Source organism: Boleophthalmus pectinirostris, unplaced genomic scaffold (genome assembly GCF_026225935.1).
Source record: "Boleophthalmus pectinirostris isolate CB_2022bp ecotype Guang Dong unplaced genomic scaffold, ASM2622593v1 HiC_scaffold_13, whole genome shotgun sequence".
Taxonomy (NCBI): Eukaryota; Metazoa; Chordata; class Actinopteri; order Gobiiformes; family Gobiidae; genus Boleophthalmus; species Boleophthalmus pectinirostris.
The window spans coordinates 2,456,148-2,476,593 of record NW_026571036.1 but is presented as its reverse complement, the minus strand read 5'-3'; the positions used below and the strand labels follow the sequence as shown (position 1 = coordinate 2,476,593).

The following is a 20,446-nucleotide window of genomic DNA, read 5'->3' as shown; positions in this document are numbered from 1 at the left end:
CTATTTATGTAGAATTTGGCAGAATTTAAATAATTTTATCTAGAATTTGGCAGAATTTCAAGTAATTAATCTAGAATTTAACCAAATTAAAAGCATTTAATCTACAATTTAGCAGATTTAAAGCAATGTATCTAGAATGTGGCATCTGAGAATTTATTTTCAGGTTCTTTCTCGTCTAGAGGTCGTTTTAAGAGTCGTTGCACAAACAGAACATTTCTCTATTTTTAAGTCATTTTCTTTCATTATGTCTTAAATTTTGTCCTTTTCCGCAGCACAAACACACGTCACTCTGACGAGGACAGGCAGGTGAGGTCAACAATGCGCCCCCCTGTGGCACCTGGAGCTCCCTGCGGTTTCCTGTCAGAGTCCTGCCCCAGACCCCGGCCCAGACCCAGACCCAGACCCCGGCCCCGGCCCCGGCCCAGACCCAGACCCTAACCCGGCTCAGATTCAGAGGTTCAGAGTTTTAGAGTTTTAGAGTTTTAGAGCTGTGCGGGTCTCGGGCTCTGACAGGAGGTTTAAATGTGCCGAGCGCCGCAGACAGAGCGGTGCCGCGGTGTCGTGGTGTCATGGTGTCGCGGTGTCGTGGTGTTGTGGTGTCGCGGCGCCCGGGGGAGGGAGGCTGCCGCCGCCGCCGCCGCCGCGCAGGATCGATCTCCGTCTCCGAGGCGACAAACGCGGGATATGAGTTTTGAAAAAGATCGTTTTTCTGTGAAATCAGACGAAGTGAGACGAGTTTGTGAACTCAAGAGACTCATTTTAAAAACTCATTTCAAACTCCAGGATTTTCTCTTTTGGAATCGGAAAGTTTCTGATGAAGTCCTGGTCTAGTCCTGGTCTAGTCCTGGTTTAGTCCTGGTTTAGACCTGGTTTAGACCTGGTTTAGACCTGGTTAAGACCTGGTTTAGACCTGGTTTAGTCCTGGTCTAGTCCTGGTTTAGACCTGGTTTAGACCTGGTTTAGTCCTGGTTCAGTCCTCCTTTAGTCAAAAGCGTCAAACAGTCAGATGCCCTCTTTTGTTTGTGTCAGTTTGTGTCAGATTGAGTCAGATTTGTGTCAGATGCCCTCCCGTGAGTCAGTTCGTGTCAGTTTGTGTCAGATGCCCTCCCTCACCTCTGGACTCTTGCGGTTTTGTGGAATCTGTTTGTCGGTTTCTTTGGAGGCGAAGAATCTGGTGCAGCCTTTGTTCAGGTACTGAAAAACAAACAAACACAAGAACAGATGAAAACAACCAGACCAGACCAGACCAGACCGGACCAGACCAGACTGTACCAGACCAGACCAGACCAGACTGTACCAGACCAGACCGGACTGTACCAGACCAGACCGGACCAGACCAGACTGTACCAGACTGTACCAGACTGTACCAGACCAGACCAGACCAGACCAGACTGTACCAGACCAGACCGGACTGTACCAGACCAGACCGGACTGTACCAGACCAGACCAGACCGGACCTACCGGACCAGACCAGACTTACCAGACCAGACCAGACCAGATCGGACTGTCCAGACCAGACCAGACCAGACCAGACCGGACCAGACCAGACTGTACCAGACTGTACCAGACTGTACCAGACCAGACCAGACCAGACCAGACTGTACCAGACCAGATCAGACCGGACTGTACCAGACCAGACCAGACCGGACTGTACCAGACCAGACCAGACCGGACCGGACCAGACCAGACCGGACCAGACCAGACCAGATGGGACTGTACCAGACCAGACCAGACTGTACCAGACCAGACATTAGTCCTGGTTTAGTCCAGTTTCAGTTCTGCTGTCAGGTCTTTGCCCACGCGGCTCCGTCCAAACCTTGACTCTGGTTTTATGTTTGTGTTAAACTCGAGCGTCTGTGAGTCACCGACACTTTCCTCTGTTTGGCCTTCAGAGCTCAGGAATCTAACCCACAACCTCCACACAGACACAACAACAAGAGACACGCACGATGAAGACCACGTTTAGACCTGGTTTAGTCCTGGTTTAGACCTGGTTTAGACCTGGTTTAGACCTGGTTTAGACCACATTTAGACCTGGTTTAGACCTGGTTTAGACCTGGTTTAGACCTGGTTTAGACCTGGTTTAGACCTGGTTTAGACCACATTTAGACCTGGTTTAGACCTGGTTTAGACCTGGTTTAGACCACATTTAGACCTGGTTTAGACCTGGTTTAGACCTGGTTTAGATCTGGTTTAGACCTGGTTTAGACCACATTTAGACCTGGTTTGGACCTGGTTTAGACCACATTTAGACCTGGTTTAGACCTGGTTTAGACCTGGTTTAATCCTGGTTCAGGCCTGGTCTAGTTCTGGTCTTGCATTGGTTCAGTTCTTATTTAATTCTGGTTCAGTCCTGGTTTAATTTGAATTTATTTTGTTTGGAGGATAAGGGGGTCCTCTAATCTTGGTCCAGTCCTGGTCCAGTGATGGTCCTAGTCTAGTCCTTGTCCTGTCCTGGTTTAGTCCTGGTCCTGGTCCTGGTTTAGTCCTGGTCCTGGTCCTGGTCCTGGTCCTGGTCCTGGTCTTACCCTGAAGGTGTCTGGGGCTTTGAGGTGGAGCTTCTCCCTCATGTCCTCTGGAGCTCCTGCACACAGTCTGTAGAAGATGTGGTAGTTCCTCTCCTCAGGGCCTTGGGTGCAGATCCGAGACTTTTCCAGGAGGTAATGAGACACGAACCCCCCCACCACCGCGTTCTGTCAAAAACACACAGAGGGTCAGGGGTTTGAGTCTGCCCCCGTGCCCCTGAGCAACACACCGACCCCCCACCACCGCGTTCTGTCAAAAACACCAGAGGGTCAGGGGTGTGAGTCTGCCCCCGTGCCCCTGAGCAACACACCGACCCCCCCACCACCGCGTTCTGTCAAAAACACCAGAGGGTCAGGGGTTTGAGTCTGCCCCCGTGCCCCTGAGCAACACACCGACCCTCCCACCACCGCGTTCTGTCAAAAACACACAGAGGGTCAGGGGTTTGAGTCTGCCCCCGTGCCCCTGAGCAACACACCGACCCCCCCACCACCGCGTTCTGTCAAAAACACACAGAGGGTCAGGGGTTTGAGTCTGCCCCCGTGCCCCTGAGCAACACACCGACCCTCCCACCACCGCGTTCTGTCAAAAACACACAGAGGGTCAGGGGTTTGAGTCTGCCCCTGTGCCCCTGAGCAACACACCGACCCTCCCACCACCGCGTTCTGTCAAAAACACACAGAGAGTCAGGGGTTTGAGTCTGCCCCCGTGCCCACGAGCAACACACCGACCCTCTCAGTTTCATGGACGTGTATTTTGTGTTGGATCGTGAAGGCCTCAGACAGACTTTCTTTGACTCTGAATCTGCCCGGCAACAGATGATGCCGAAATGTGATTGGTCAAATTCTTTAATATGAAAATAATAATAATAATAAAATAAAAATAATTAACATCAGTCTGTGATTCAGAGATTTTTTTTAAGACAGTAGAGAAGGACTCACAGGCCCTGGTTTAGTACTGGTTTAGACCTGGTTTAGTACTGGTTTAGACCTGGTTTAGACCTGGTTTAGACCTGGTTTAGTCCTGGTTTAGTCCTGGTTTAGTCCTGGTTTAGTCCTGGTTTAGTCCTGGTTTAGACTGGTTTACCTGGTTTAGTCCTGGTTTAGTCCTGGTTTAGTCCTGGTTTAGTCCTGGTTTAGACCTGGTTTAGACCTGGTTTAGACCTGGTTTAGACCTGGTTTAGACCTGGTTTAGACCTGGTTTAGTCCTGGTTTAGTCCTGGTTCAGTCCTGGTTCAGTCCTGGATTAGTCCTGATATAGTCCTACTTTAGTCCTACTTTAGTCCTGTTTTAGACCTGTTTTAGTCCTGTTTTAGTCCTAGCTCAGTCCTGGTTTAGTCCTGTTTTAGTCCTGTTTCAGTCCTGTTTTAGTCTTGGTTTAGTCCTGATATAGTCCTACTTTAGTCCTGTTTAAGACCTGTTTTAGTCCTGTTTTAGTCCTGGATTATTCCTAGTTCAGTCCTGTTTTAGTCCTTGTCTAACCCTGGTCTAACCCTGGTTTAGACCTGTTTTAGTCCTGGTTTTGTTCTACTTCAGTCCTGTTTTAGTCCCGTTTTAGTCCCGTTTTAGTCCCGTTTTAGTCCTGGTTTAGTCCTTGTCTAACCCTACTCTAGCCCTGGTCTAGCCCTGGTTTAGTCCAGGTTTAGCCCTGGTCTAGCCCTGGTTTAGTCCAGGTTTAGTCCTGGTTCAGTCCTGTTTTAGTCCTGTTTTAGTCCAGGTTCAGTCCAGGTTTGGTCCTGGTTCGCTCTTGTTTGACATTTAAGTTTTAGCTATTTTAAAAAAAGTATTTGTTATTTTTTTTATATCTCACGTCGGGAGAAGACCAGGACCACGACACTCCTGGTCGGGAACAACGCCGGAAACCGTCATCCGTCCATCATCGTTTCCAGATGTTTCCAAATGTTTCCAAATGTTTCCAAATGTTTTACGATAAACGTGAACAGAGTCGATAAAAGGAACACGGAGAAGATCTAAATATGTGTTAGAGTTCATGAAGTTTTTTATTTTAATTACAATGAAAATAAACTAAATAAAAGTTCTGGAAAAGCGGCAGGTTTCAGTCTGACGTCCTCTGTGAGCCGGAGTGAAATTTAAAGAGTTAAAATCCAATAAAACTCAGAGTGAAGCGGTTTTAATGAGGAAACCAGAGGCTCCGAGTCTGAGGTCAGAGATTTCACTAAACGAGTCTAATTAAACTCACTCGTTTCCTTTTACGGCTCGCAGCGGAGAACAGTCTGGAGCTAACTTTAGCCTTAGCGTCCCTGTAGAACCTTCTAGAACACGGAACATTAAACTTTATTTCACCGGAATCGACCGAACTGCAGAAGAACAGCTGGACTTCAAACTAACAAAGATTTTACAACAAACTCTGAACGACTCACCCAGACTAACTTTACTTTTTAGTCCTGGTTCCATCTTTAATCCACCAACACTTCAAACTCCAGACTTTTAAAGCAGGAGTCTTCAACGTTTTTCAGCCCAGGGGCCCTAAACTACAGAAGCCGAGAGGGTCACGACAAACGCCAACGCCGCAACAAACACAAAAGCCACAACTAGGGACGGGCATTCGATGAAATTGTCTTAATCGATCGTCGGAAGAATTAACGATCGATTATCGATTAATCATTAACGTTTTTATATTAAAATGATCATCATTATTATTACTATCTGCACTAATCTGCATCAATAAATTCAACTTTACGACATATAAACATAACGACTCTAGATCCACATCAGCTGTTTGACATTATAATGTGTTTAATTCAGTTTTGTTCAAATCTCACAGAAACAAAACTTAAAACCACATCACTAATTTACATAAACTAAGTGAAGATAAAACTCCAGCTCTTGTGTCGCTGATGTGGTTCAACTTGTGTTGGATTAAAAGACATGACTCAGGTGAATACAGGTCAGTGTGACCAGATTTGTGTTTGTCAAAACCAGGACAGCGTACGGGGGGAGGGGGGCGGGGCCTCGTCATCCACATTGAGCGACTCTCACCTGGAAAAACTTTTTCCCACTGGACACAGAAACATATGTGCTGCTTTATCCACTGTGCACATGGACTCACACTTGTCCCAACGCAACGGAAAGTGTGGAATTTCTTCTACAAATCCTGGTTAAATCCACATTTGTGCTTCGGTTCGTTACAGACTGACCCACTGTTTGTGTCTCGCTCCTTCTGATGCAGAGACACATGTACACACCTGTTTGGTCACGACACACACACATACATTCAGTTTGTCCATTAAAATGAACGGAATCGATGAAATTCTTAATGATCAATTATCGATTAATCGATTAATCATGCCCATCCCTAGCCACAACACACCAAAAAAAAAAGCCACAACGGAAATGACCGCAGGACTTTAATGCAAACACCACAACGCAAACACAAAAGCCACAACACATTAAATCTACCCAATCTACACTCTAGAGCAGACAGGAGCAGACAGGAGCAGACAGGAGCAGACAGGAGCAGACAGGAGCAGAGACAGGAGCAGACAGGAGCAGACAGGAGCAGAGACAGGAGCAGACAGGAGCAGAGACAGGAGCAGACAGGAGTAGACAGGAGCAGACAGGAGCAGACAGGAGCAGACAGGAGCAGACAGACAGAGACAGGAGCAGACAGGAGCAGACAGGAGCAGGGACAGGAGCAGACAGGAGCAGAGACAGGAGCAGACAGGAGCAGACAGGAGCAGACAGCAGACAGGAGAGACAGGAGCAGACAGGAGCAGACAGGAGCAGACAGGAGCAGACAGGAGCAGACAGGAGCAGAGACAGGAGCAGAGACAGGAGCAGACAGGAGCAGACAGGAGCAGACAGGAGCAGACAGGTGTATAAACAGTATAATTAAATCTCACCTTCTCGTTAAAGTGGATTTCCACAAACTTCCCGAAGCGGCTGCTGTTGTTGTTCCGAACAGTCTTGGCGTTTCCAAAAGCCTCCAGCAGGGGGTTCGCTGAGCACAGACACAGACACACACACACACACAGAGACACACACAGACACACACACAGAGACACACAGACACACACACACAGACACACACAGACACACACACATCATTTTATGATTTTAGTATAGATTTTAAAGTTGTTTTATTGATTTATAAAGCAACTTCTTGCTATTAACAGATCTAAGGCTACATTCAGACTGCAGGGCTTAACGCTCAATTCCAATTTTTTTGTGAAATCCGATGTTTTTTCGAGGTCGTTCACATTTCCAGTTAAATGCGACTTGTCTGTGACTCCAGTGTGAACGGTAAACGGCCCGAAAGTGTCCCACATGTGACACTGGAGACACGACGACGTCAACCCCATGCGTCACCTGCAGCGAGCGTCTCTGTGTTTATGGAAGTTGTCCAAACACGGTCGCGAGCATCGAGCACCTGGAGATTTTACAGTTCCGGTTTCCGCCTGCTTCAGTGCAGAATAGTGACGTTTGTCGCTTGTTAATGACGTGTAGGTGGATGGATGCACTTTGGCCGTTCAGACTGACGTCGCAAGTCAAAAGATCAGATATGTATCGGATTCAGGAGCACAGATCCAAGTGTCCTGGGTCACGTTTGAAAAAATCAGATCTGTGCCGTTCAGACTGTCAATAAAAGATCAGATACAGGAACATAGAGACAAAAAATCAGATTTGGGTCACTTCAGGTGCATCTGAACGCAGCCTTAGTCCTGTTTATTTATCTGATCTGTTTTTATCACATGAGCCTCTCGGACTCTCAGCTCCTCAGGTCTCGACTTTAAACTGTCCCAAGAGTTTAAACTAAAACTCACACTGAGGCGACGTTCAGATTTTACGGCCTGCGTCTGTGAACAGTCGACCTGAGGACCTGAGGTCTGCTGCGAGTGTTCAGATTTTTAAATGCAAACCCAAAACTAGCAAAAATATATCGATATTTCAATATTAATATATATTGATGTGATGATACAGTATCGATATCGCGGGCTGCTGTATCGATATATCGGCAAGAGTATTTTTAGGTATATTTTACAAAATTATTTTGTGTAAGAGCTGCAGTTGTTTCGACATTTTTACAGTTTTAAGTAAAATTTGTGTTGTTCATTTTAACAACTGCACAAACTTTGTCGACTTTTAGTATCACAGCCAAGATTTTTAGCTTTTATTTTTCACTGAACCATATCCAATCGATTTGAAATATATCATATTGAATCGTATTGAACTGAAAGTGCACTGTATCGAAAAACATATCGTATCGTGACCTATGTATCTAGGTTTGTATCATATCGATAATGTCTTAATGATACCAGCTCTACTCAAAATGTATCTTTTTAATTGAAACTTTTACGTGTTTTAAATGTTGTTCTAGTTGTTCTTGTTACATTTGTTTTAAATTAAATTATTATTATTATTTTACTTAGTCTCCATCTAATTTTATCTTTTTTTTTTTTTTTTTCCTCAAACCTTTAGAAGTTTTACATTTTATATTTCTGTTTAAACGTCTGTACACGTGGTTTAAACCCCGGGGCTGGGGGGTTCTGTTGTTTTGTTTTTTTAATCCTTGTCATTTTTCTTTTGCTCGTGAAGCTCTTCAAACGAAAACTTCAACTTTCAAATGTATGAAAAGTGCCACACAAATAAAGTTTGATTGATTGATTGATTGACGTCGCACTGGGGAATTACATCACTGTTACCAGGCAACCGTGATGCAGAACAGAACAAAACTCCTCTAACGCCACAGATAATGTTATATCACAAAAAAAATATATACAAAAAAACACATTTATTTTTGTTGAAATCAGATTTAAAGTATCAGAAAAAATTGTTTCTTGTGTGGAAATTGTGCTGAAGTTTTGATTCTCTCAGCGTGAAGTCATCAGTTCTGTAATTTTCACCATATTTTTCCGCTTTTCTTCACAATTTGCTTCTTAATTTAAATTTGCAACATGTTTTATCCCACCAAGTCAAAATTAGAAAATACTTCAGTTATTAAGTTGTTATATAAAACACGACAGAGGCCAAGTCCGTGACACCAAAACATGATTCAGACCAACAACAAAAAAATGTAAAAACTTCAGAAGATCTTGAAGGTTCCTGTGCGTGAGTCAGGAGCTCGCGGCCTTTTAACACGCAGTTTAACTTTTATTTTTTCTGCAGGTTCAGTGGGTTTTCTGTCTTTAAAAGGTCTAAATAAAAACATTATCAAGCTCGGAGCACATCCTGTCCACAGAGTTCTGCTTGTTGACCTCCAGGTGGAGCTACAACCTCCAGCAAAAACAAATCACTGTTTTCTTTTATTTCTTCAGAGTTTAAGATTCTAAACACGAAAACTCTGAAGCTGAAGCGCTGACGTTGAGCTGCACACGTCTCATCTCCTCAACTTTTATTCGTGACGTGAGTCTTTATGATGTTCGCAAAAGAGAAATTCAGTTCGGTCCAGGACAAAGCTGCTGGTTCAGTTCACAGAAAACTGTTCCATCTTTTGTCCAGTTACAGAATTTAGTTTCTCCGACCAGGACGACAGAGGAATTACACAAACATCTTTATGTTGTTGACGTCGAGCGTCTCGCTGCAGTTTCAGTTTCAGAAATATTTACTGAATTAAATGACGAGTCTTAAACTCCTCAGAAACCACAAAGAGAAAAATGAGATGGGAGAGATGGAGACCGTGAGCTCCATCGCAGAGGAAAACACATGATTTTAAAACGCTACAGGTGAGTACAGGTGAGCACAGGTGAGTACAGGTGAGTACAGGTGAGTACAGGTGAGTACAGGTGAGTACAGGTGAGTACAGGTGAGTACAGGTGAGTACAGGTGAGTACAGGTGAGTACAGGTACAGGTGAGCACAGGTGAGTACAGGTGAGTACAGGTGAGTACAGGTGAGCACAGGTGAGTACAGGTGAGTACAGGTGAGTACAGGTGAGTACAGGTGAGTACAGGTGAGTACAGGTGAGTACAGGAGAGTACAGGTGAGTACAGGTGAGCACAGGTGAGCACAGGAGAGTACAGGTGAGTACAGGTGAGCACAGGTGAGTACAGGTGAGTACAGGTGAGTACAGGTGAGAGCACAGGTGAGCACAGGTGAGCACAGGTGAGCACAGGTGAGTACAGGTGAGTACAGGTGAGCACAGGTGAGTACAGGTGAGTACAGGTGAGTACAGGTGAGTACAGGTGAGTACAGGTGAGTACAGGTGAGCACAGGTGAGCACAGGTGAGCACAGGTGAGTACAGGTGAGTACAGGTGAGTACAGGTGAGTACAGGTGAGTACAGGTGAGCACAGGTGAGTACAGGTGAGTACAGGTGAGTACAGGTGAGTACAGGTGAGCACAGGTGAGTACAGGTGAGCACAGGTGAGCACAGGTGAGTACAGGGTGAGTACAGTGAGTACAGGTGAGCACAGTGAACACAGAGGTGTACAGGTGAGTACAGTGAGTACAGGTGAGTACAGGTGAGCACAGGTGAGCACAGGTAAAAAGAGGATTTGGTACCTTCCACGATCCTCTCATCGATGTCCTGTCCGGTCCCGTACGACGTGGTCAAATATCTGAAACAAAAGCGGAGGAGACTTTTATTTTTCTGTTCTGTTTTAGAAAGTATTTATATAAAATGTTCGTCCTTCTCGGTTTCACAGAGACGTTCTCATGGTTCTAGTGGTTCTCGTGGTTCTAGTGGTTCTAGTGGTTCTAGTGGTTCTAGTGGTTCTAGTGGTTCTCGTGGTTCTAGTGGTTCTAGTGGTTCTAGTGGTTCTCGTGGTTCTGACCTGAGCACAAACTTTGTGTTTTCGGTTTTTCCGGCTCCAGATTCTCCAGAAACGATAAACCAGGGAGGTCTAAACCAGGACTAAACCAGGACTAAACCATCTTAAACCAGAAACCTCTAAACCATGACTAAACCTCTAAACCAGGTAAACCAGGCTTCTAAACCAGGTCTAAACCAGGTCTAAACCAGGTCTAAACCAGACCTCTAAACCAGGACTAAACCAGGTCTAAACCAGGTCTAAACCAGGACTAAACCAGGTCTAAACCAGGTCTAAACCAGGACTAAACCAGGTCTAAACCAGGACTAAACCTCTAAACCAGGTCTAAACCAGGACTAAACCAGGTCTAAACCAGGTCTAAACCAGGTCTAAACCAGGTCTAAACCAGGAGGTCTAAACCAGGTCTAAACCGTCTACTAAACCAGGTCTAAACCAGGTCTAAACCAGGAGGTCTAAACCAGGTCTAAACCAGGATCTAAACCAGGTCTCTAAACCATCTAAACCAGGTCTAAACCAGGACTAAACCAGGTCTAAACCAGGTCTAAACCAGCTAAACCAGATCTCTAAACCAGGTCTAAACCAGGAGGTCTAAACCAGGTCTAAACCAGGACTAAACCAGGTCTAAACCAGGACTAAACCAGGCCAGGTCTAAACCAGGTCTAAAACCAGGTCTAAACCAGGTCTAAACCAGGACTAAACCAGGACTAAAACCAGAGGTCTAAACCAGGTCTAAACCAGGACTAAACCAGGTCTAAACCAGGGAGGCCTAAACCAGGTCTAAACCAGGTCTAAACCAGATCTAAACCAGGTCTAAACCAGGTCTAAACCAGGTCTAACACACAGACTCTGCAGGTTCTTTGACAGTCTCACGTCGCCCTCTGGAGGCCACAGTTGAAACCACAGCCTCATTAAAATCCATCTGCTCCAGAGTCGGAGTCTAAACCAGGACTAAACTGTCTGATGTACAGTAGCAGTAGTAGTAGTAGTATTAGAGTAGTAGTAGTAGTAGTAGTAGTATTTGAGTAGTAGTAGTAGTAGTAGTATTTGAGTAGTTGTTGTAGTAGTACTTGTAGTATTTGCAGTACCTATAGCGTATACATGAGGAGGCAGCGTCCCCAGAGAGCGTCCCTGATACTGTTTGATGGTTTCGGGGGAGTAGAGTTTGGGGATGTCGTAGTACGGGTTCACGGCGATCAGGATGTTCGCCACGTACGTCTGAAAAAAACATTAAAAACACACAAATATTATTAACAAATATTATCAGAATAAAAGACGATTAAAAGACAAACGTGGAGAATCTGAAGAGTTTAAAGAGTTTACAGACGAGCTGTTCTGCAAAACTGACTTTCTGGATTTTTCTCTCATGTTCTAACCTTGTTTTAGACTCATCCATGCATGTTTGAGTAATCTAGTGATCTCTCCCAGGCCCTATACAAACCCTCCTTACAGTTAGCTACAGTACGAGTCAATGCGAGGCTCCGCCCACAAGACAATTCTCCATAAATAGACAGAAACAGTCAATGGGAATTTTTTTTTTACAATTTCCCCCAAAAACATCACGTTGTGCATTTTTGAGAAGAGGTTCTGAAAAGTCTGAAAACAATTATTTTGTTAGGACACATTTTTATTTTTAAGGCTTCCACAATATCAAATTTATGTTTAGAATATTTTAAAAACATAATTCACAATCAGTACAATCTAGAAAAACTAACTGTCATGGAGAATAACTAATTAAAATTGGAGCATAATAGAAAATGGAATATTTGCTCACAGATAACAGGAATATAAAAATAATAAAAATAATCATTATTATTATTTATCTTTAAATTTGTAAATATGGTTTGATCATTTGAGTTGTTTATACACTTTTAGTTTTTAATTTGTGTTTTTTATGTTTTTTTTACTATTATTATTATTATAGTAGAGTAGATTAGTAGTAGAGTAGTAGTAGTAGTAGTAGTAGTAGTAGTAGTAGTAGTAGTAGTAGTAGAGTAGTAGGAGGAGGAGGAGTAGTATTTGCAGTAGAAGTAGTAGTAGTAGTAGTACTATTTGTACATCAAACTCATACAGTCTGATGTACAGTAGCAGTTGTAGTAGTAGTAGTTGTAGTCATAGTTATAGCCGTAGTAGTATTAGTAGAGTAGTAGAAATAGTGTAGTAGTATAGTAGTAGTAGTAGTAGTAGTAGTAGTAGTAGAAGTAGTAGTAGAAGTAGTAGTAGAAGTAGTATAGTGGTAGTAGTACTAGTACTAGTACTAGTAGTAGTATTAGTAGTAGAAGTAGTAGTAGAAGTAGTATAGTTGTAGTAGTAGTCATAGTATTATTTGCAGTAGTAGCAATTGTAGTCGTAATCGTAGTAGTAGTAGTAGTATTACTATAGTATTTGTACATCAAACTAATACAGTGTGATGTATAGTAGCAGTAGTATTTGCAGTAGTAGTAATAGTAATAGAAAAAAAAATAGATGAGTGGGACAAACGCTGATTGTGCTGTGGGAGCGCTCTGAAGGGGGAGTGACTTAGCGTGGAGAGCAAAGAGAGGGGAGGAGACTCAGAGAAAAACAGAATACAGCATTTTTCAAACAATAAAAGGAACATGGAACTTCCTCTTTAACCTGAACTGAGACAGGTGAGAGTGTCAGGTGAGACAGGTGAACAGGTGAGACAGGTGAGACAGTGTCAGGTGAGACAGGTGAGACAGGTGAGACAGGTGAGAGTGTCAGGTGAGACAGGTGAAACAGGTGAGACAGGTGAGAGTGTCAGGTGAGACAGGTGAAACAGGTGAGACAGGTGAGAGTGTCAGGTGAGACAGGTGAGACAGGTGAGACAGGTGAGAGTGTCAGGTGAGACAGATGAGAGTGTCAGGTGAGACAGGTGAGACAGGTGAGGTGAGACAGGTGAGAGTGTCAGGTGAGACAGATGAGACAGTGACAGGTGAGACAGGTGAGACAGGTGAGACAGGTGAGAGTGTCAGGTGAGACAGGTGAGACAGGTGAGACAGGTGAGAGTGTCAGGTGAGACAGGTGAGAGTCAGGTGAGACAGGTGAGACAGGTGAGACAGGTGAGACAGGTGAGAGTGTCAGGTGAGACAGGTGAGACAGGTGAGACAGGTGAGACAGGTGAGACAGGTGAGACAGGTGAGACAGGTGAGTGTCAGGTGAGACAGATGAGACAGGTGAGAGTGTCAGGTGAGACAGGTGAGACAGGTGAGGTGAGACAGGTGAGACAGGTGAGACAGGTGAGTGTGTCAGGTGAGACAGGTGAGACAGATGAGAGTGTCAGGTGAGACAGGTGAGACAGGTGAGACAGGTGAGACAGGTGAGACAGGTGCGACAGGTGAGAGTGTCAGGTGCAGATGTGTTCCATTGTGTTTATGTTTCAGATCTTTCTCATTCCTCGGCCTAAAGTCACAAAGTTCAGTCTGTACAGTAAAAACTAAAGTGAAATGATTTTTTTTTTTTTTTTTTTTTTACAGTTGCTTCATAAAGTGGAGTCATTTTTCATCCCACAAAGACACGAGAGCGACTCAGCTGAACAAAAAAAAACCCTAAACTTTAAACCAGAAGATTAATGTGACGAGTTTGTGGAGCTGATCCCAGACAAAGACCGAGAACGAGGAACATTTGTGGAGCAGAAGTTTGTAGATTTATTTAAAAAGTAAAGTTTTATAAATGAGAGCGTCACAGTCTGAGGAGGAATAAACTCGATTCTCAACACTGACTCTGATCCCACGAAGAGAATAAAAACTCTTCCTTTAGACTCTTGTTCACTGGCAACACTTCAAAACTTTTCCATGACTTTTTCATGACCTGAAGTGAATTTTCCATGACTTTACAGCACCTGCATGTGTAGAACCAATGAAATATTCACTCTTTCCTCTCACATTATGGTTTGGGTTTATAGTAGTAGTAGTAGTAGTAGCAGTAGTAGTAGTAGCAGTAGTCGTAGTAGTAGTAGTAGTAGTGCAGTAGTAGTAGTAGTAGCAGTAGTAGTAGTAGTAGTAGTAGTAGTAGTAGTAGTAGTAGTAGTAGTAGTAGTAGTAGTAGTAGTAGTAGTAGTAGTAGTAGTAGTAGTAGTAGTAGTAGTAATAGTAGTAGTAGTAGAAGTAGTAGCAGTAGCAGTACTAGTATTAGTAGGAGTAGCAGCAGTAGTAGTGGGACCATTGCGATAAAAATAGTATTGTACTATTGTTAGTGGTACATTTTGTAAAATTGTGATAATTGCTAACCAAGATAATTGCCGTTATACCAAATTGTGCAGAAAAAAGCTACTTATCCATCATGTTCTCTTCTCTTCTAGACGTTGTTTCTAATACCGAGTTTTAAATTTAATATTTCATGCCTACGTAACAGTAGAAAGTCATAATAATTAACAAATGACAAAGGCTGTAATGATTTAGGTAAGATAATGCCTTCTAGAAATAAATATCCCATTCCTGAACTCTTACTATGTATAGAACATGCCAATACAGCGGTTTTAAAATTTGCATGGTGACCTAAATCTTGATGTAATAATATACATTAACTATTTATTTACATAATAGTAAAGACACAGTATTTGCTAGCAAAACTGCAAAAAGATATAAGGGAAACCTATTTTAGCAAAGCATACAGGAAACATTTATATACAAAAAAAACACATATAAAATAACATTAAAAAACTAAAAATGTATAAGATGCAGATGGGACTTACCCTCCTCAGTTCTGCCTCAGGGTCTGGGTGCCCTTCAGCCAAAAGCCTCTGTCTGATCTCCTCCATTTCTTCCTTCTCTTTCTTTCTGTCTCGCTCATCCATCTCTACCTCCTTCTCTCGGTCTCGAAGTCTCTTCTGGAGCGCGCTGCCCCTGTCGTTGGAAAAGACAAAAAACTAATGAGAGATAAAATACAGGAAATATATCTTTGAAAGTTTAAAGAAGTGAAAATATCCACCTGAAGTACTTTGGGTCGTCTCTGCCGTCCTCGTAATCTTCTAGGAATTCTTTTAGTCTCTTTGCCTCCTTCACCTGAAAATATTAAAATATGTTGTTAAAATCTATAATAAAGAAGATGTAGTAGTTTACAATACAATGTGTTAATCTTCAAATTTTATCATTTTAAAGATTTAATCTTTACCCTTTCACGGCGTCTTTCCTTCTCACGCTCCATTTCTTTTTCATAATCGCGTTCTTTCTTTTTCTCGCGAATTTCCCAGTTTTTTAAGACGCTATGAAATGCAGAAAAATAACAAGCAAATGAATGAATTAGATTTCTTTCTTTTTCTTATTGTACTTCATTGTTGTGTCCATTTTCTCCTCTTCCTCTTATTTTCTGAACACTAAAACACAAAAATATCTACACACCTCCTGGTAGGCAGCCTCCTTGTCTCGAAGTCGCCGCTCTAGTCTTCTTCTTTCATAGACATCTTCAATATCTTCATTAGGGTCTATTTTTTCATCTTTTCTTGTTCTTTCCCTAAATAGTGAGAAAAAATATATATTCTTTTACATTTAAAAACAATAAAGAGGTTCATCCTAAATGCCTAAACTAATGAATGCTGGGTAAATGGTTGTGCGCAGTTGCTGTCCTCAGATCCAAACATTCCAGCTACAGTCTTTGTAATGAATGTATTTATCAGCAATTATGTTATAAATAATGTTACAACTTTAATAAATAAAACTTACTTAACATACACATACTCAAGTATTAGAGAATTTCATAATATACCATTATAATATGTTTGTACTGTAGGTAAAATATTGAGTTTTTTGTGCTGTCAAGTGTAGTAACACTAGTAAAGGTGCACTGTGTTACTTTTCTGGAGAGGGTCCACAACCTGTCTATCTCCATGGAGATGTCAATGCTCTGGTTTAAATTCCACAGTATGGTAGAAAACTCCTCTACCTTGCATTTATGCCTCTACCCTTATGGAACTACAGGTAATTTTTATTGCTCAAAAGTATCTTAAAAAACTTATATTTTTACTGTGAGTGGAGTCACCTCTCCACAAATTTAACCAGTAATTTGGCTTGAAAGTCTCCATGGAAATTCTTAAGTTTATGGCCAGACTGGGGCATTTTAGGCTCACCTCCATAGAGACAAGCAGGTGACAAACCCTCCACCAGACAAGTTACACAGTGCACCTATAAAGCAGTTTGAAATGCCACCTAATTGATATAATACTATCCCGACAAAACATGACTGACCTGGACTTGCGGTCTTCGCTGACTTCTCGACTCCTGTCTCTGTCCTTTTCTCGCTCCCTCTCTCTCGTCCTCTCTCTGGTGCGGTCTCGTTCTCTGGTCTCTCGTTCACGCTCTCTCTCTCTGTCTCTCTCTCTGTCTCTCTCCCTCTCTCTCTCCCGTTCTCTTTCCCGATCCCGGTCCCGTTCCCGATCTCTCTCCCGATCTCTGTCTCGATCTCGCTCTCTGTCTCGATCTCTGTCGCGGCGCTCGCCCTCGTGTTCGCGCTTCTTGTCTCTCTCTTTTCTTTCCTTTTCAAGATCCTGTCGTTCCTTTTCTCTTTTTCCTTTCTCCTCTTCCAGTTTCTGCAAGAAATTAAAAATACAGTCATGCACCACAGACTACATAATATACAACACGTAAAAAATAAATATTTGAAATTCAGTGTTGCGTGGAGAATGACATACTATCATAGACTGTATAAATAAATGTAAATAGCTAACCTACTAGCCATTGCCTTCCAAATAGGAAGTGATCATGTGGGCACTTCGGGCTCCAGCAACTGTTTCCAATTGACTTAGCACCTAAAAATTGTCATCCCTCTCTCTGTAAATGTTTTAAAATGTTCATATTAACCTGCTCTACATGATTCTGGTGTTTTTATTTCGCTATTATGTCCATAAATAAATTCTTGATATGGAACTTGGTTCCAAATTCACCCCTATAACTGAAAGCATCATGGGCTTCATTTGACTGGAGCTGAACGCTGTAGGTGACATCACACTCCCTTAGTCCACTTCTTTGTACAGTCTATGCTGATTATAGGCATATTATACAGGTAGCCATTAAAGAATTGTACAGTATTAAACTAGTATATATTGAATATTGACCACAATATTAAACCACAAGAAAAGGAAAAATACTTTGTGTAGAATGCTATTTTATTGGGTACCAAGTTATTTTATAATAAAAATAATCCCTATATTTCATTTTCTATACCTACTTAATTTGAATATTACTGTAAAAGGCATTCACCCATCAAATTGTCAGTGACTTGCCCATTTCCTTTTTCCACTATATTCTATTGAGTGCTTTAAGCTTATAACATGCACATATATCGAATTAATGTTGTTCATGTATGTAACAGGTCAACCTGCCCTCTGTGATTTGCAATGATCACAGATTATGGACCTGATGTAACAATTCCAATAAAAGTCAGGCTCCAGGCAAATACATCGGTCACATGGTTCTGTTCTCTCTCTTTTTTTTTTTTTTAAATCAATGTGAGTTCAAGCAAATGTATAAAACTAGAACTGCAAACATAACTTTGTCCTATATAGTAGCTGCATTGTGTACTTGTTGTCTAATATACAATTATTTTAACTACTTGGTTTTCTTATCAGCATATTCTACAACACTGACAGCAGTATATAAGAGGAAAACGTGCATTTGGATTTCTTGGTTTATTTTGTATTAGGTTTAAATGAAATGGACTCATGTAGCGATGAAAGAATTTGGCGTCAGTGCTGTCAGCCAAATAGATTAAAACAAATCCAGATTTGATGTAGCCAGTGGCCCAACTAAGACATTTATGTAATACGTTCCCAATGCTGTGACTGTTATGTGCCAGAAAACACAAACAATACTTTGTCAAACAATGAGACTTCAATACTGATATACTTTCTTAAACAAACATGAATCTTTGCAATATTTGTATGTTACAATTTTAGGTACAACATTCTACAATGTATCAGTAAACCTGCTTGATTTCGCTGGACCCCAAATTCTACAATTTGCTGATCAGATTATCTTTAACACTGTGTCATAAGGTATATACTTTTTTAAATAAATGACTGGTTTGCCTAAGAGGCACTGACTTGGAATAGGAATTACATCTAAACTTTATTTCTGCATTGCAACAAACAACCCTTCACCATTTATTTGCAGTTAGGACAGGAGTCTGCTGGCTTATAAACTGTAATAAAATGCATAAACGTGACATACCTTGTGTGTATCTCTGAATTTACTGATCTCTCGGGAAATCAGGTCTCGTTTGTCATCTTCTATCTCAATACCACTGATATCCACCTGTGCAAGTAACAGAAGCCAGTCACATTCAGTACACATTTTAGCATCACTTTTTCTCAACTATTGACATTTCTTTTATCCAAATGCAACTTAAATGTTACCTCATCTTTCTTCTCTCTCAGTTTCTTGATGCGAGATTGACTATCATCGTCCTGTGAGGTAGCACTGTGGTCAGTTGCATATTCTCGTAGCAAAGCGCTAATTGCCACTTTCACTTCCTGATCACGGCGCAACGTGTCATCATCCAAAACCTCTTCTTCCGCATCTTTGGATTCACCAGCTGCCTCCTGCAAGTTTAAAGTACATTTTGGACAATGCAATATTCAATTTGCCATGTGCGTCATCATCAATTGGGCTGTAGTATTTTGCATGGGGCTGCCACTCTTGACAGCAAATGAGTTTAATACAAACTACAATGCTGTTTTCAGGCCCTCCAGAGCATTGAACATTGAATATTTTACACAAATGAACTCACTTAATGTCATATACAGAAAGCAAAACTTTTCTCAAAATTGTTATTGAAATGAATAGAGTTAACATTTAGAGACAAAGGTGTTTAGGGCAGAATAAAGTAAACTCTGCTGGCTTTTGTTCTAATCACACCATCTTCTCTAATGTTATGCCTGTTCTATAGTAAGTTTTTTATTACTTTTCAACTTGTATACATACTCCATTGACGCCTTTCTTCTTGGCTTTCCACTCATCCAGCTGGGCCTTTGTCTTGGCATCCACTTTCACCAAAAGCTTTTTGTCTCCAAGAAGTAACTCATGCAGAAGTCTAAGCGCACGGAGGGTAGATTCTGGTTCTTTGTACTCACAGAACCCAAAACCTGTGGCATAATACACACATATGGTTTCAGTATAAAACACATTTGGTTGAATAAATGTCCAAACAAGAGTTTATTTGTTTATTTATCAGGGACAATGTACATAAAAACATTGAGCTACACAAGGAATTTACATGTTTGTGCCAGCAAAATTGTTAATTTCCACCTTCAGTCCCCAAGAAACTAAACTTTTTAAGAAAATTTAAACTTACCTTGTAGTTTGCCAGAAGCTCCTTGCACACGTTTCCAGTTTAAAACAACACCACATTTCTGCATTAATAGATCAAGGTATTTGACAGTTATCTCAACACGTTTCAAGCAGCCTAAACCATTAAAACTATTAACAGCTCAAACCAACTATAATATCTGGCAAGATACACCCTCAACAAATGCCCATTAAACATAAGGCTACCTTATAGTTCATAAACTTTATACTTGAACTTTATTGATTCACAAGTGAAATTATTGAATTGGATAAGAAGAACGAATGAAGAATTAATTAATAGTTGCTTATCATCCCTGGAAAGTTATATTCTCCGCCAACATGCAGATGACACAGAATGGTTTGTACAAGCAATAACCTTCACATTAATAATGCATCAATTTTATATAGAGCTTTTCTGGACATTCAAAGGTGCTTGACAGAACATTATTAATTTACTCCACACTTAGTGGTGATTATTTACTGATAAACTAAACTCACCGCTAGCAGCTGTCTAACCAAGAGGTCTGAAACTTTGTCTGAAATGTTCCCCACAAACACAGTGGTGGTAGGAGCATCATCAGCATCAGTGGACTTGGCTGCATCAGAACCAGCCTTTGTTAGAACTGGCTTCTGGACAATAGTAACTGGAGTGGTAATCAAAACCTGCAATAACACATAAAAACAACAACTCAGAACTGCCAATCACATGTATAGTAAATAATAATGGTTTTGATATATGATTTGAGAATGACAACATTATAGATCCCATAAACCAAAAACAAATTAAAGGTTATATTAAAATAATAATTTCATAATTATTATAACAATATAATATTGTTGAATATACAAAACAATACACACATCACAACAATTCTAAAATCATAATTATATTTCTATAACTAAGCACTTTCACAGATATTG

The 20,446-nt window shown here is 41.6% G+C and overlaps 1 protein-coding gene across 1 annotated transcript in view; it reads right to left on the bottom strand.

Annotated features, from left to right (window-relative positions):
• The window catches only part of LOC110164259 (unconventional myosin-VI-like), a 73,035-nt gene that overhangs the window by 38,235 nt on the left and 14,354 nt on the right, over positions 1 to 20,446 (bottom strand). Inside the window, exons 2-17 of the mRNA XM_055149748.1 lie at positions 20,024 to 20,188; positions 19,533 to 19,590; positions 19,163 to 19,323; positions 18,595 to 18,780; positions 18,410 to 18,493; positions 16,430 to 16,770; positions 15,585 to 15,698; positions 15,360 to 15,450; positions 15,177 to 15,250; positions 14,941 to 15,091; positions 11,349 to 11,465; positions 10,254 to 10,333; positions 9,982 to 10,037; positions 6,386 to 6,483; positions 2,529 to 2,693; positions 1,114 to 1,194 (exon numbers count right to left, since the gene is read on the bottom strand). Of these exons, the coding sequence (XP_055005723.1) occupies positions 1,114 to 1,194; positions 2,529 to 2,693; positions 6,386 to 6,483; positions 9,982 to 10,037; positions 10,254 to 10,333; positions 11,349 to 11,465; positions 14,941 to 15,091; positions 15,177 to 15,250; positions 15,360 to 15,450; positions 15,585 to 15,698; positions 16,430 to 16,770; positions 18,410 to 18,493; positions 18,595 to 18,780; positions 19,163 to 19,323; positions 19,533 to 19,590; positions 20,024 to 20,188 (2,022 nt within the window). The remainder of the gene's footprint in view (positions 1 to 1,113; positions 1,195 to 2,528; positions 2,694 to 6,385; positions 6,484 to 9,981; positions 10,038 to 10,253; positions 10,334 to 11,348; positions 11,466 to 14,940; positions 15,092 to 15,176; positions 15,251 to 15,359; positions 15,451 to 15,584; positions 15,699 to 16,429; positions 16,771 to 18,409; positions 18,494 to 18,594; positions 18,781 to 19,162; positions 19,324 to 19,532; positions 19,591 to 20,023; positions 20,189 to 20,446) is intronic.